Source organism: Protopterus annectens, chromosome 3.part0, assembly GCF_019279795.1.
Source record: "Protopterus annectens isolate FY-2018-M chromosome 3.part0, PAN1.0, whole genome shotgun sequence".
Lineage (NCBI taxonomy): Eukaryota > Metazoa > Chordata > Ceratodontiformes > Protopteridae > Protopterus > Protopterus annectens.
Window position 1 is genome coordinate 60,439,780 of NC_056731.1, and position 17,174 is coordinate 60,456,953.

The window sequence follows — 17,174 nt, forward strand, 5'->3', positions numbered from 1 at the left end:
TGTGGGTATAAAACTCCTTTAAGAGTCTGTCTGCTGAAGCAATGTCTGGAATGCAAGTGAATGTTTTTGTGCTTTTACAAATGTTACATTCTCTACAAGGAGTATAGTACTGCGGTGGTGGTGCTGTGGTAGTGTTGTCACCTCACAGTAAGACGTTGTCCTGTTCGATTCTCAGCTAGAGCGTCTTCTGTGTGGAGACATGTGTGAATGGGCATACCTTCATTGAAGGTTGTGCATCACAGCTGGCAACTCGGCACATAAAAATCTGCTGCCAATCATTAGCGGACCGGAGTTCCGCTGTGGCGACCCCTAACTGGGAAAAGCCGAAAGACACAACAACAACATTCTCTACAAGGACAATTAACCATAACACATTTGAGTAACTACTGATATGTGTTTTTACATGGATGCTATTTACACAAATCACTGCACTAAATGTTTAGGATACTTCCACTGTTTTTACGTATTTATGTCAGCTGTATACCTATCACTGCGTATCATTGTGCTTGCACATTACTAACTATAGTATGATTTTCTAGTAGGATATACTAGGTAAACACATTCACGCTATTACCAAGCATTATTGATTAGACAGTAGAACCACCAATGTGAAGTTCTATCTTGCCGTTCATTCTTTACTGATGAGTTCGGAGCCGATCCCTCGGCTCCGAGTCGGCCAATTGCAAAGCTCGAGGTCTTCAAATAGCTCGAGGCCAAATCCCTATCCCATGATGCACCTAGAGTTACCGCAGATCTAGTTTGCCGCTACAATAGATTGGAGGTTCTGCTATTAGCTCTGGCCAGTAAAACTGTTTTTCTACTTACTTATGTACTTTTATTTAGATAGTTTATAAAGCTCTTACAGCTTTTTGTTGTGTTACTACATTTTAGTCCCATCCCTTAGTGTGATTAAAACTTTCCTAGTTGGCCTTTTGTTTTAGGCCTAGTTTAAAAACATTTCTAATTAATAGTGTGTGTTTAGTCAGTGACCTTGGTCACATTTTTTGCTAAATATTTAGATAGATTAGTGTATAGTTATTTGCTTGTGCTTTGTTTAGCCTTGAATTTTTTTTAGAAAGGCTTGAATTTATTAATTACTGTTACAGTTTTGTAGTTAACAGTAATTTGGTTGGGCATAGATATTCCTTAGAATATTTAGACAGTGTGCTGTACCTTATAGCAGCTATCTTTTTTCCTTGCATAGTCTGCTCATACTGTGTGTTAGACAGTTTGTGGTCATAGTAATTTACCTTTTTTCCTGTCACTTTAATATTTACATTTGCATTACTGTGTGTGCGTGTGACTTAGCCTGATTTTATTAAGGCTTTTTGTGGATAATTACTGTTAGAATTTTTTTTGTGGTGACAGTAATTTTTCCCTCAGAGTTTTCAATGGCTGACCAAGAGAAGCACCCTAAGTATGGCTTCAAAAAGTGACCAAAAGATGTCTGTAACAGACAGCCATGTAAATTGTGTGTACTGTCTAGGAGCCCTGCATTTACAGGATAGCTGTTCTATATGCCATTCCTTCTCCCTAAGGGTCCTACAGGAAAGGAAAAGAAAACTGATTGACAGAGGGTTGTTGAAACCATCGTTTCAAGAAGCTTTGAGTGACCAAGATGGATCCAGCAAGTCTTCAAAGTCTTCTAAGACTTCAGACTCTTAAGAAATCCAAAAAATCTTCGACTTTGGCTCCACTGCCATTGAAGACAGACAGTCTTTTCTTTTTGGACCCGGTCTCCAGTCTTGGAGCCGGTATCCGAAACTCCTAAGCGTCTGTTACTACAGTCTGTACCACCTTTGGTGCGCTCATCTCGGTCCTCTATCAGCCTTTCTGATCTGGATGTGGATCGTGTGGTGCAGAAGCTGTTATCGGCACCGGCCTTGGCAAACATTTTATCGGCTTTGACCCAAATGGCTTCGGAGCCGAAGACCCTTGCACCAGCTCAAACTATTCCTCCGAGCCATGCTGGTCTTTCAGAGCCAGACGAGTTGGACCTGTTGATCGTGCAACCCTCGGAGCTGACGCCTGCTCCAGTGTCTTCGGCTCCGTGCACTCTGACATCCTCAGTGCCGATCAAGGACTCTAGGAGCCGACACTCTCTGGTCGGGTCCGGGGAGGATAGTCAGACCGACTTGTCGGTTCCGACTCTGCCTCTCGGGGCTTCGGCTCGGATGAGCTCGGCTCTTATCTCTGGTTTGGAGCCCACTGTCCTGGTGCCAGGGGTATAGACGGTTTCCTCGGATCCATCGGTTCCCCCACATCGGAGCAGAGGTGCTTTCGATGCCGTGAGGAGAGTCATGTCTCCTAAGACAGCCTCGACCTCAGGTCTGGCTTCCTCCTCCCCTAAAGCACCTATGTCTGCTTCTGCCTCACACATACTGACCAAGCATAGAGACCCAGAGCCGCAGGAAGCCCCATTGGGTGGCCCTTGCTCTTCCAAGACCTCACCAGAAGCTCCCACTGATGAGGTTCCTAGAAAGAGATTGTGTAAGAGGAAACGTCTAGACACCCCCCAGGAGTCTCTAACATCCGATACTGACTTAGATGAGTCAGAAGGGTCCCCACGATACCCCTCTGAAGATATCTCATTCGCTGAGATACTTGAAATCATTAGGCAGAGGGGTGACTGCCGAGGATTTGTCAGTTCTCCTGAAGGCTTTCGGGTCTCAGCCCTCCACCTCTTGGGAGTCTCTGCCCTTTGATGACCTGAGGCAGCTGGTCATGAAGGGCGTGGTAGTCTCCGGATACTATGGAGCCTGTCCCTAGGAGGCCTAATAAGTTCATTTCTGCCCCCCTTGACAAATCTTTCTTAACAAAAGGTGTTCCAGTTGATGCCATGGTGGCAGCCACCAAAAAGGAAATGTCTGAAACTTCCTCGTCTATCCTTTCTCCTAATAGAGACTTCAGGATCATGGATAGATATGGGAAGCGCATGTTTAGTTCAGCGACTTTTGCTCTTTGTTCGCTCAACTATTTAACCCATTTTACCAGGTTACAAAGAGATCTCCTTAAAGTGTTAGGAGATGCTCTTCAGGGCACAGTAGCTGCAGGAGCTACCAACAAAGTTGCCGCCCAGCTTGCTACCCTCAATTCTATAGTAAACTCATCCATGCGCCTCATCTCATATGCAGCTGATGGAATGAGTAGGGCAACCGGGTACAGGAGTTGCTCTTAGGAGACACTCCTGGATGCGCTTGTGTTCCTTCTCGGATACTTCGTGAATACTCCCTTTGATGGCTAAACCTTAACCAGGTGTGGGCAGAATGGAAAGACTCTGCCTGCCATTGAGGTCCATTTTTCCACCCCTATCAGACTCTACTCTAAGGGTCAAAGGGGAGAAAAAATGTGGTTCCGAAAAGCCCAAGGAGCCTTTCAGGACACACGTGATGAACACCCCTCCAGAGGCAGAGGAGGGGACAATAATGGAAGACGCTGCCCTTGCGGCAGAGGGGGTCTGCAACACCAGGGCGACAGAGATCACTACTCTGGGAAGCCCTACCAGCGCTTCTGAAAGGAGGCCCGACTGTCCTGCTCTGGAGGCAGTCGGGGGTCGCTTATCTTTGTACCCAGACGCCTGGCTCAAAATAACAAAAGACAGCTGGGTACAAAGTATCATTTCCAGAGGATACTTCATCCTATTCGCCACACCCCCCTCTACCCATAAGAAAAATCCCAGACGTTCCACCCAGTTACAGGGAACAAGCAGCAACAGAGGTCCAAACGTTGCTAAGAAGAGTCATCCAACCAGTCCCAGCAGACCAGACAGGATCCAAAACTTACTCAAGATTCTTTTTAGTTCCAAAAAAGACAGGGGACCGGAGACCCATATTGGACCTCAGCAGACTGAACAAATATGTAAAGAAAGAGAAGTCCAGGATGGTCACACTTCAGTCTATACTTCCCTTCTTAGGGAAAGACAATTGGATGTGCTTGATAGATCTTAAGGATGTGTACTATCACAGAAAAATGGCCAGGCCATCCAGGGATCATTTGTGCTTCCAGCTGGAAGCCAGTCATTGCCAGTTTCGAGCTCTGCCCTTTGGTCTCACTACAGCCTCCAGAGTGTTCACCAAATGCATAGCAGTGGTCACGGCTCACCTGAGGCATCTAGGTTTCCAATTGTTTCTGTACCTAAGAAGATTGGCTCCTTACCACCACCACCACCAGGCATCAACTCATTCAGGCCAGAAAGTCCACTCTGTAATCAACTGGGCATTACAATCAACTCAGAAAAATCTGCCATGTCGCCATCGCAGCATATCATTTTTATTGGGGCAGAACTGGACACCACCACCTCCACATTAAGGCTTCCAATAGAAAGAGTCTTTCTTTTTTGTCAGCATGTCAGTGTTCTGATATCCAAAGACAGAGCACCAGCATCAGAAGTTCTGAAATTGTTAGGCATGATGGCAGCAGCAATTCTAGCCATACCAATAGCTCGTATGCACATGCGGATACTACAATGCCTATTGTTCACTCAATGGTCTTACCAAGAGCTTCCCATGTCTCGCACGATAATGATCACAAATTCCTGCAAAAAGGATCTTCAGTGGTGGTTGACCTCACTTCATGTCATGATAGGACGCCCATTTGTGCTACCCCTTCCAGCGGCCACAGTGACCACAGGCAGATTATGATATGCAGCAAACAAGATCTGAGGTAACTCTAAGTTCATCATGGGATAGGGACTTGGCCTCAAGCTATTTGAAGACCTCGAGCTTTGCAATTGGCTGACTCGGAGCCAAGAGATCGGCTCCGAATCCATCAGTAAAGAATGAAGGCGAGATGAACAACTCACATGGAACGTTATGGTAAGTACATAACTTCTTTTTTAGTCTGTTGTGGAACCTTAGCTTTTAGGATTTGGGCCTTAAGAACCTTTAGTTTAAGTCCTTCCTCCCACTCTTACCTCAACTCTTGGGATTTTTTCCAAGCAGTCACCCTCTTTAGGACCTTTAAGTCAGTTTTAACATATGTACTCAACAACAGTTCATCTATAGGAAACCCTGCCGCAGTGGGTACTTATTACCTTCCTGCTTTCATCTTATGTTTGGACAGCCTTTCCACCCCATATTGTTTTAAGTCAGACCAATTTATAATTACTGGATATAGATCAAACTGGGAAGTACAAGGCACATGTCTCCACTCTTATCCTAGCAAATGATGCTATTATGTGTCAGAAGGAACACATGTGCCTCCAAGCATGGTGGTAGATATACATTTCAATACTTATGCCAGACTGGAGATACAGGATAAAGAAATCCCAGCAGTTAACAACTGCAGTTGGCCTTTTCACTGATCATCTGATAACAAAACTGCTTAATATGTCTCAAGGCAGGATAAACTGCATCTTTATGTTTTCAGAGAAGATGCAGCAAACAGTCTCTGAGGAAGTTACTATTGATGTTCCTGATGACAAGCTTTTTTTTTTTTTTTTTAATAAAAACACTCTTATTGAATTATCACTTGTGACGTATGTCTTTTGATGATACAGGTGTGTTGAGACATATAAGTGTTGCTGTGTGCTTTCTATTTTGCACTGTACATAAGGACATCTGTACAGTAACGTTTATGTATTTATTGTAAAAGTTTAGTGCATAGGATGTGCACATTTTGATTGATTATGGTGAAAAGGGATTATGTATATTTATTTCGGGTGATTAAAAACAGCGTTATTTTTTAGGTAATGTTATTTAGTTTTTTCAGTCAGATTCTGGGGGAAAATGGTGACCTTAATTTTTCTTGCTTCAGCAGCCCCACGTCTCTATTTCATCATAGTAACAAATATACACTTGTATGAGAAACTCATCCTAATAGTTAGATGTTCGTATAGGATCACTGTTGAAGTAGAATTTCTGACCAATGTTAATTATCCACAGATATGCGTCTGCCCAGCTTGGCTGATTTCCAGAGCTTTGCAGGTTTCTCAGCATGGACTGATTCCACTGCAAAGTGTGAGGCAGCCTACCTGCATCTTTTATTTCTCTTTGTTGGTGAAGGAAAACAAATATGCCCTTTGAAGGAAAGAGACCCTGTTATTTTGTTTGTGTTAGTTATATATAAAGCAGATGAGAAATAACTTCCAATTATATGTGAAAAGTCTCATCTACAGTACATAACTGCTTAAAGTGAGCCATTGTTGCCACTGGGCAGGAAGAGGTAGTTCCTCTCCTTCACCTCCTCCCTTATGTAAGGAACTGTTTTTGCAGGACCCAGCCTACTGTAGGGATAGGTAGGCGAAAGCCAGTACTGCAGCAGTGACCCTAAGTGAGTATCTGTGTTATGATGAGTTCTTTCCACAACTATGCCGACTTCATATGAATCACTGTTTTAGTAGATTCCTAACCACTGAGAAGGTTTGCAAAGCCATACCATTCCTGGGAGGGTGGAAGGCACAAAAGTAGCTCATACAACTTCTCAAGTTAGAGAAATATCGACAGACATTTGAGTTTCAAACCTGGTACCATTCAGTGAAATCATGCTAATGCAAAGCCTGTTATTCAAGCAGCTTTAAGTACATAAAGTCAATATCTGTCCCTTAATTTGGCCCTTGTCCCCCATAATTTTTAGCATCCCTCTTGATTCTTGTGCTAAAAGGTTGAGATGTATGTGGAGAGGGAATGCAATGGGTTGCACATTGTATTCCGACAGTTGTGAAATTAATCAAAAATTCTCATGTGACATTTATTTATTTAGTTATTTATTTATTGGTATTTGTTTGCCGGGAAAGTCCACTAGGCCAAGCAGAGTCCATTTTCAGTGGAGGCTGAGGGAGAAAATCGCCACAAGTAGAATATATAGTACATCACGAGGCACACATTAAGAGTCTATACAGAATAGAAACAATTCTTAATAGTAGTACCTTTAGAGTATATTTATATATTCATTTGACCGCAATTAAACATCTGCGGTATACAATCAATGATACAAGTGGGTGTAATAGGATCATAGGAAGTTACTAGGCTAATGGCCCTTGGGCTCTTCCAAGCCTAGCCAAGAGTTTATCCTCAAAAAGAAACCTCAGTTAGCACCTTTCGCCCCTGTCAGTGAGGGACACAGGTGGAACACCTGGGACAGATTTGTGGTTTCCCATCCACTCATCAAGGTTGCACTTGAAGAGGGTCAGCAAGGTGCTCTGTTTGACTTGTATGGGAAGTCCATTCCAGAGACTGGGCAGCCTGTGGGTGACGAACCTCTCTCTCCAGCAGGTTTTTTTTGATGTTGCATATTAGATTAGTACATGAGGAGTTAGACTTGCAGATATGGAACATCTCTAGTAGAGCAGGATTTGAGATAGTCTTGTAGGCGAGACACAGATCACCCCCTGTGCAATCTGTACGCTACCAAGTAGAGTGATAGTGATTTGAGCCTGTCTGCATAGGATAGGTGTTGGAGGCCGTAGATTCTCTTTGTGAGGTATTTCAGTGGCCTTTCCAGTTGGTGGAGATGTTTGGAGAGGTACATCCCAAACGGGATACTGTACTCAATTATTGGTCTAATGAGGCAGGAGTATGAGAGATAATAACCTCCTTTTTTTCTAGATGCAATCCCTTTACTTATGAGATGAGCCACGTAAAAGGCTTTTCTGACCATTGCCGCTACATGATGTGAGGCTGTTATCAGCCTGAGTGATATCTCACCACAGGTTGTGTGCTTAGGGGTTGCCGTTGATGTGGTAATCAATAGGGGTCGTGTTTTTGCCGAATAGTATGAGGATACATTTTTTTGCATTTAGTCTGAGGCCATGATTTTGGCACCAGTCATTAGTTGCTGTGAGACCCTCTTGCATTATGTTAACATCATTTGGGGAGTCAGTGGCAGCACCCAACTTAGTCATCCGCAAACTTGGTCAGCCACAGGGCCTTTTGTCTTTGCCTGGACCTCTGAGAAATAAATACCAAACAGTAGGGGTCCCAGGACAGATCCCTGAGGAACTCCACTAGTGACAGGTCTGCTATAGGAGGTGGAGGTCCCTATTTTGAGGGTCCTGTTGGTGAGCTAGTTAACTACCCATCTGATGAGATAGGGATTTATGCCAAGTTGTGTTAGCTTTTCAATGATGCCCGAGTGGAGGATTGTGTCAAAAGCCTTGGCCAAGTCAAGGTAAGCTGTATGTACTGACTTTCCATCATCTAGGGCCTTGGTGACAGTCTCAAAGAAGTCAACCAGGTTCAACAGGCAAGATCTGCCCTTTAATGTAATTGGTGGTCATATATGTGTGTGTGTGTGTGGGGGGGGGGGGGGGACTTGGAAGGTCTGAAATATCCCTGTTTTTTTTGCAGATGTCTCTGGTTTTGCCTCATATTTTTGTCTTCTAGATGATGTTTTTGTTTTTTAAACACCTTTATTGAATTGGCACTTAAAACATAGGCAAGCATACATTTATATAGAAAAAAACAAACCATGTTAACATGTTCACATGTAGACAAACTTACATTCATATAAAAGTAATCAAACCATATTAACAAGTTCACATTTACAAACATTATGCACCATGTATATTGTTTTAAACAATACAGTCAGTTCAACATTACATAAAATGTTCAATTTCTGCCTTCTTTTAAGCCTCATAGAACATTTTCTGCATGGATTATGCCCACAATTCCCATTTTTCCAAGTACTTTACTGCTATCCTTTTCTAAAGATCCCACTTCCTATTCTTTTATCTCTGTTACAGTCTTCACTACTTCAGTTATGGCTGGTTTAGACTTTGATTTCCTTTTCCTAGTAATTGCTTTTTTGGCAGCCACCAGAATTTAACTTTACAATGCCTTATTGTGTTTAGACCATTCAGATCCCTTCTCCCAGCTCAAAAAAATAATTTCCTTAGTTACACTCGTGTGCTTGCCCAGTATTCCTGACAGGAATTGTTAAAGTTTACCAACTCATTATACTCTGAAAACATATGCTGCCAGGTACCACTTTCTTCCCTATTACATCTCCAACATTTGCCATCTACCTGTGGAAAAATCCTTTGGAGTTTGCTTGGGGTATAAAAGTACCTATGAAACACTTCCAGGCAAACATCCTATGTCCTCCCATTGTTTCTTTTTAAATTGCTCATTTAATCTCTATTCTCAGTCTTTTCTGACCTCCTCTGATTGATGCTTATAGTTATCATTCATTATTTTATATGCTTCTGTTCTAGGTTCATCTAAAATCTCAGCAAGTGCAGTTTTTTTCACTTTGGATTCCCCTATCCTTTTCTCTTTGCCTATGATGTATCATTTAATGATAGGAAAGACAATCTGTAGCCTGCAGTCCAAATGACTTATTGGCCTCTTACTATTCTGTTACCTTTCCATCTGTAATTATTTGTTCACAATTCCTTGGTTTCTTTGCCAGGTTCCTTCAGTAAATTCTAGCTCCATCTTGTATATTCTCTGTACCCCTAATTGCAGTCATCCTTATTGGTAGAATCTTCTTTCTCCATCCCTGTGTTTGGTTAGTTTTTAATATACTTTGTGCTAGTGTATGAATATAATATTCTGTATAACTGTTACTCTCCTTAAAGATCTGCATCCAAAATACCACTCTTTCCTTATTTCTTGAATTTCCCCCTGCTTCATCTTCAGCCCTTTCCACTTGGAACTGTAGCTTTCTCCTTGTGTTATGCACTAAAGCCTTAAATGTGTAGCTGTAAAATATCCCTTCAAACCAGGTAATCCTAACCCTCCTTGCTCTTTTGGAAGGGTCAACTTATCCCACTTGTCTCTTGCCCTCATCCCCTCCCAGATAAAACCATTCAACTCTTTATTAATTACTATTCACAACTTCTCCTCTGGATGATAAAAATATGCCTGACCTATGTATAAAACTAAAGGGACTAAAACATTTTTACTGCTTGCATTTTGCTATCCATTTCCATTGACAAGATCTTCAAGTTCCTCACTTTTGGTAAATGTTTTCATTCTTTTGGCAAATCATTGAGGATTGCAGTCACTAAATAATCACATATCTTTGAGTTTAGACTTACTAGAATTGAGTGAAAGCATACTAATGCAAATTTCATTATTCTAGCAACTTTGTAAGCATATAGAGGTAATATTGGTGTCTGATTTTTGGTTCTTTGTCCTCATTACTTTTAGTTTTTATCATTGATTCTTGTGCTAAGAGGTTAAAAGATGTAGAGGGAGGGCTGCAGTAACTTTTTGACAACATTAAACTGAGAAGATATGTTTCTGTGTGGTAGTTATTTCTGCATGATTGCAGTCAAACTTCTAAAGTGTGCATCACAGTTGTACTAGTGGTTGTAATTGTTGGTCACATCTGTGGGTGTGGTGTTTGTATGCAGTGTATGTCTATATGTGTGGGGGGCAAAGACGTTCTCAACAGTTGTGATTTTACTACATATCTCTGATTTCACCTTATATTTTGGCCTGTTCCTTGTTGTCCATATTGCTTTTTTTTTTTTTTTGGCAAGTCAAGTGAAGACCACAGTCGTTAAATGATGGCAGGCATTTGAATTTCAGACATATTAGCCTTCAGAAAAGGCATATTAACGCAAAACATATTTTTCTATCAATTTTTCTACATCTATTAGGACAAGATCTGTTCCTGACTTTGGTCCATTGCCTCCTATTATTTTCAGCTTTCTAACTGATTCTTCAGCTAAGAGGTTGAGAAGAGTGTGTTTGTGGGGGTGATGGTTGTCAGTGTATTCTGACAGTAATGAGGTGAAAAGATATAGTTCTGTGTGTGGCAGTTTTTGTGTGTTTATACATTCATCTTACTCAAACTTCTGAAATGTACAGTCATGACATATAGGCAGATGTAATTGATGGTCATGTGGATGTGTGTAATCTATGTATGTGGAGGATATAGCTGCTCTCAACTAACCCTGACTTTGCCATGTTAGTTGTGCTCTGTTCCTCAAAAAATTTATTTTCTAGTATATCCATCAGTAAAACCAGACATTATAATTGCATGCTACTTATTCTTCAGAAAATGCAGATTGGTAAAAAAAACTTCTTTCTCTATTAACTTTTGTAAGTGAATTGTTATATTTAAAAACTGTTGGCTTTGCCTAAAATATTTGAGCGTAGAAGTTGAGAGGTATTGTAGGGAGGGGCATATAAGTTTTCAACTCTCCTCAATTTATCTCATATTTTGATCTGTTTTATTGTACAAATGTTGGTGCTCTGGCAAGTAAGTGAGAATTTTAGTTACTAAATAACAGATATTTGAGTTTCAGACTTGCTGGCTTTCAGAAAAAGCATGGCAAGCCCGTTATTCTATCAACTTTCTAAATATGTAACGTATCTGTGGTTGTAATTGATGGTTTCATCTGTGCATCTGTGTAGCTGTGTGCCCTTTTCTGTGTGTGTGTGTGGGGGGATAAATACTCTTAACTATCACAGATTTTGCAGAATATTTCTGGGGATTTTTTTGCCTCATATTTTGGTCTGTTCCTTGTAGATCATGATGATGTTTATTCTAACATCTGAGTTGTACAGCCACGGTAAAACAAGTTGTAATTGATGGTCACTTCTGTGAATGTGTGTGTGTGTGTGCGCGTGTGTGGGGGGTTGAAATTACAGTGGCAAATTAATTCCGATATATGAGGTGTGTACAGTCCATAACGTTGGCTTTAACTGCTGGGTGCAGTGGATGTCTGGAGTTGAAGTGGTGATTGACAGTGTTGTCATTTATTCAAGTTAATCAGTCATTATTTTGAATTTGTAGAAGTTGTGTGTATTTGTGTGAAATGCTTTACTGTGTCTATTTGTAATGCAGCCAGATTTCTGAAAAGCATAATCAATAAAGTTGCTGTAATTAATGAGCATGGAGAGATTGTGATGAAAATGACTATACATGGTGGAGCGGTTGCAGAGTGTCTAAAAGTAACAACTTGGCCATAATTTGTTCACTTTCCATTATAGTAAGACAGCAGCATTGTACTCAGTAAGCTGCTGTCTGTAGCAGTCTGGCAGGATGTGTGTGATAGAAACTAATCTTTGGCAGATTGTCACATCGTGTAGTGTTGCCATCTAATATTGCTTGGTCCACTGGTTGAGTTTTTAGTTGTGATACCTTCTTTCTGGAGTCTCCTGCATCTATGTGGATTTTGTCCATGTATTTTGGTTTCTTCTCTCAGACCTTTAGCTGATATATATCATATATATATTTATCATATATATATATATATATATATATATATGTATGCATATATATATATATATATATATATATATATATATATATATATATATATATATATATATATGCCTGTGTCCATTTATGTTTTTACTTTCATCCCAGTCTAACAACAGAGGGAGGTACACAGAAGGTGATTGTCTTTTTTGGACTGGTAGGAAGTCGAGCACTATTCTCAGTTAAGACTTAATGTATTCTTGCAAGAATTTGCCTTGTCAGTTTATTGGAGAAATACTGTTTTTGTTGGCTTTGAACATTAAGCTTTAGACACAACTTATTTGTCTTTGAAAATAAAAATTTGTTTAAATTCATTTCCTTAGTTGTGATGTTTATATTTAGGCCATCATTGGAATAAAAAATGTAAGAAAGCTGTAGGATGTATCTCAGTTCATTTAAAACCCTATATTCTCTGTGGTTCCTGGCAGCCTACTGGCCCCCAGAATAATGAAGTCAGTTCCTCTAAACTTATCAGTGGAGTCTTGGCTAGCTAGGCCATGTTAAAAGCCTGAGGGGGAGGTGCAATACAGGCTAGAGTGTGTGTGTGTGTGTGTGTGTGTATGGGGCCTGAACTGAAGAACAACCTCTGTGAAATGAAGAGACTACAATGGCAATGCCTCCATTTGGGCTAATACACAACCTGAGCAGATGAAAAGATGGCAACAATTGAATTTGGAGGCGAGTTTCAGTTGCATAAAATTATTAATGGAATATTTTGAGCCAAAGGAGAGGGAATTTATTAAAACAATAGAGAAACAACAGAAAGACGTGGAAATAATGAATAAAACTGAATTGTATGCTAACAAACGGGCAGATGTATATTCTAAGGTATCCCTATATGATACAAAATTACAGCAGATTAAGACAAGGAAGTTGCTAAGGGACTGTATGGATTTTTGTAATGGGCACGTATTCACATGGCCATGAAACAGGAATCAAGGAGATATTCATGTTTTAATTGAAAAGAATGTCTCTCTCTCTTTCTCTCTCTATATATATATATATATATATATATATATATCTATATATCTATATATATATATATATATATATATGTAGAGGTTTACTATCAAAATGTTGAAAGTCACAAAAAAAAAAATCTATTCACTTGCCTGAACTGACATGTCGAATTTGGTAATGTCACTTTTACAGAATGTTGGAAGTCATCTCCTCAACATCCGCATTCGAACATATTCGAAATGTCAGGAGGTGACATCACACTCTCAGGCAGTTGTGCTGAAGCTGCTGTAGGAATTGTACATCTACAGCACAAGTTTTTTCAGTTTTGCGGGGGGGGGGGGCAAGCCACCGTGCACCCCCCCCATTTGGAGATCTGCACCCCCACACCCCCTGCAAAGCTCTGAGATTGCACTACAGTACAGTGAGGAAAAGGGTAAATTTCTTGATCCCCACTATAGTGTGATCTCCAATCAGAACATTGATCTCATAATTAGCAAATGTACACTATGATTCGCTAATGTGAATTTGAACTTTCTCAGAACGGCATTACAAAAAATAGAAAATAAGCATTCGACCATCCCAGTTTCGTGTAAGTACCTTTCCACATTTTGAGAGTAAATCAGTATAGATGTGTACACACACACAAACACACGAATATGTCATCAAATGCCAAACAGTCTAAATGCCAACCATCAAAATAATCATTTTAGGTCAACTTTAAAATGATTGAAAACAAAAATTAAACATCATTTTTTGCAGGGGGACACTTCCTTCCCTCCTAATTATATGTACCAATCTTGACATTGCACAGTAGCCCTTTCCCTGTTGCACTATGATCCCATACAAAACACTGGTGGCAAAAACTTCATTGAAAATCATGGCTCATATTAGCATTAGCTGTTATTTACAGCCTGAAAAAAACATGTGCTCATATGAGTATTTGATGCTTCAGACTGTAACCATATGTGTGTGTGTGTGTGTGTGTGTGTGTGTGTGTGTGTGTGTGTGTGTGTGTATATGTATGTATCAAGGACTGGTTTTAAATATTATTCTAATTTACTTAAAAAGGTAAATAGAGCAAGTTTTTCTATCAACACGGATTGTTTCAACAATAAGAAGAGTAATACTGTAATGATTGACATTACTGACTGACTGTAATCCTCAGCAATTTACCAGAAAATCAGTAATTTTATGAGAGATGTCAAAAAGTATGAGCCAGAATCAGGGATGTTCTGTGAAATCAGGGACAATAGATCCTTTCAAATACTATGCATCACAAAGCCTGACTACTTACGTAGTCCCTCCCCCATGACCTCTATAAGTCCAGGGTTTCAAAACAGAAGCTTTTGCAGCAAGTCAGCTACTGCAGAGCTGTTAGTGAAGACTCTGACTCGTTTATATGGAACCCCCTCCTTGGGCTTAGCTCTTCGATGGAGAGTAAAAGAATGCCTGGGCAGGTCAATGAATTATTTTTGTGACACCCGTGCAACAAAAAGAAAGGAGACATTTATGTGTACTGGGTATGCCTGCTCTTGTAGAGTAGATATACAGTCATGATAGAACCTCATATACAATTCAATGCACAGTCTGCTTCTGTACAAATATCCACGGAGTCATCGTATAACTGTTCATGTTTAGAAGTCATTGCAGCTGTGGGGCAGAATGCTTAGATGCATAATGAATAAAATATAGTAAGCCTGATACTTAGGCTTGGTACTTACCTATGAACCTGTAATTCAAAGTACAAAAGGGAACTTGTCTAGTCTTATAATGACCCACAAGAGCAACAGCTTAATACTTATCTTTGAACCTATGAGTGATGGTTAATTCCTCTGCTACATAACTTGAGTCCTGTTCCATCAACAGATAGGAAGAGTACTTCCCCCAAGTTCCCTTTGTAAATATTTAATTTAACTTACAGGTACTCAAGGTGAAAAGGGCAGTGAATTTGTATGTGGTATCCACCTTCATATGAAGTTATACAAGGCAAATAGTAAGACATGTACGTGGTCCTTAGAAGTACTATTTTTGAACCCTTTTTGTTGGATTCATGCCTCTGTATGCAGAAGATGGTCATGAAAATGTAGGTATTCATCCTAGAGTTTTAATGTGGTGTGTGACCTAGCTTCCTTTGCTCAGGCATGAGTCGATGGTACAAGGTGGTGCTTAACCTATGATTGGTAGAAAGCCCCCTGAAAGACTGCTTCTACGGAGCATCATGAAGTCCAGGGCCTGCAGTGATAACATTGCGTGTCTGTGCTGTTTTTAGACTGTCCATTGAAAGCACTGGCATGTACCTGGCTAACACATTTGTCTAACAAGACCAAGGCTTACCCTTCAGCAGTACAGCTGGTATACATACTGGAGATAATGCATTCAGTTGTAGGACAAGCTGCTGATGAGATGAGAAATTAGTCTAGCGCTGTGTCATTCTGTTTATATTTTTATATTTTTATTGAAATTTTACATACAGAAGCAAACACACTAAAAATAAAACGTACTTATACGATTATCTACATCAGTTCTTGGCTGTATTCATTACTAACATTCATTAAACGGACAAAATAAATTTATCATAGAACATAGGTTAATATTTCTCTTTTAATAAATTGTATTCTGTACTTACATTCTCTTCTTATTTTATTTGTTTTCATCTTAATGTTACACATTTTTGACCCACAACAGTAATGGTCTTTATAAACTATGTAAATGAAGGAATAAGATACATTTTTTCCCAGTTCTTTGTGGGTATTTAAGTTCCAGAGAAGTTGGAACTGTGACTTGGGTCCACATCTGAGAAATGGAGCATTACACAACACCAAAAGTTTAGTTAACATAAATTTGTAGAGCCAGACTGCTTGCAGGAATGATTTAATTTTTCCAAAAATGACTGTGGAACTTTACAGTCATAAACTATCAGCTTCCAGCTTGCTTTGATTAACAGTTTGTACCTCCAAAAATCAGTGCACGCCTTTTGGGGTATAATTTCAATTCTTTGTGGAATGATAAATGATCTGTGTAAAGCTTATTTTTTGAGGCTGTTAAAATCATTTTTTTACCTTTTGTAGTTCAATTTGAGCAACTCATTTTTATGAGCATAATCCCAATGCTTAAATTTAATGCAACAATTATAGTTCTTAATTGTTTTATGCATGTTTGAATAAATATGATCTTCCCTGCACTAAAATGTGCAAGCTTTTCACTACACTTGTATATTGTTTTCTCATTTTAGCCTATCTGGAGCCCTCATGTGGTAGTATCAGGGCATTTTAACAGTGTTCAGGATGTATGCTGGGATCCAGAAGGAGAGTTTATAGTGAGTGTTGGTTTAGACCAAACAACCAGACTGTTTTCCCCATGGCGAAGGAAAGGCAAGGTAAGTGAAAACATGATTTTTCAGTATTAATTTCATACTAGAACATTTGAAGTATTTATTATATCTTGAGTATGCAGAATCATTGCTCTATAATTTAATGTGTGGGAAAATATCTGTAAAACAGTAAATGGTAAACTATGTCAAGCTCTCCTGTATCAGTGGACAATTTCATTGAAGCTTCCTAAGTACATGAAGTTGTATGACCTTGAAGAATGCTACATTAATTAAGGGGTACAGAGGATGAAGCACCTTTCATCGGGGTATGGGAGGCTTGCTTCCCACTTTTTATGATCAGTTTTAGATGTACTGGTCTGCTGTAGTCTGCTACTTGAAAATCCATACCATGTGCCTGAAGAACACTGCAGCCTGCAGTTAGGAAAAACATGCATGTACGACTGAAAGTCATGTTTCATCTGTATGCACGTTTTTTCTGTTTTGTAGGCAGAAACATAAAACATGCCTTGTACAGTAGTAATTCCCTTTTGTAGGCAGAAAGATAAATATAACTTGCATTATGTGAATTCCTTTTTCTGGGCAGAAACATACACATATACCTTACAAAGCTGAATTCAAAAATTGTCATCATTTATGTGGTAATGTGATAGATATCAAAACTTTTGTAATACCTGTCAAAACGAAAAAAAATAAAATCAATAGGTAGGAATAAAGCCTCTTCAGCAAG

General features: G+C 39.8%; 1 protein-coding gene across 1 annotated transcript in view; it reads left to right on the forward strand.

Moving 5' to 3' along the window:
- Positions 1–17,174, forward strand: part of ELP2 (elongator acetyltransferase complex subunit 2) — a 1,608,146-nt gene that overhangs the window by 961,267 nt on the left and 629,705 nt on the right. Inside the window, exon 12 of the mRNA XM_044065497.1 lies at positions 16,349–16,492. Within this exon, the coding sequence (XP_043921432.1) occupies positions 16,349–16,492 (144 nt within the window). The remainder of the gene's footprint in view (positions 1–16,348; positions 16,493–17,174) is intronic.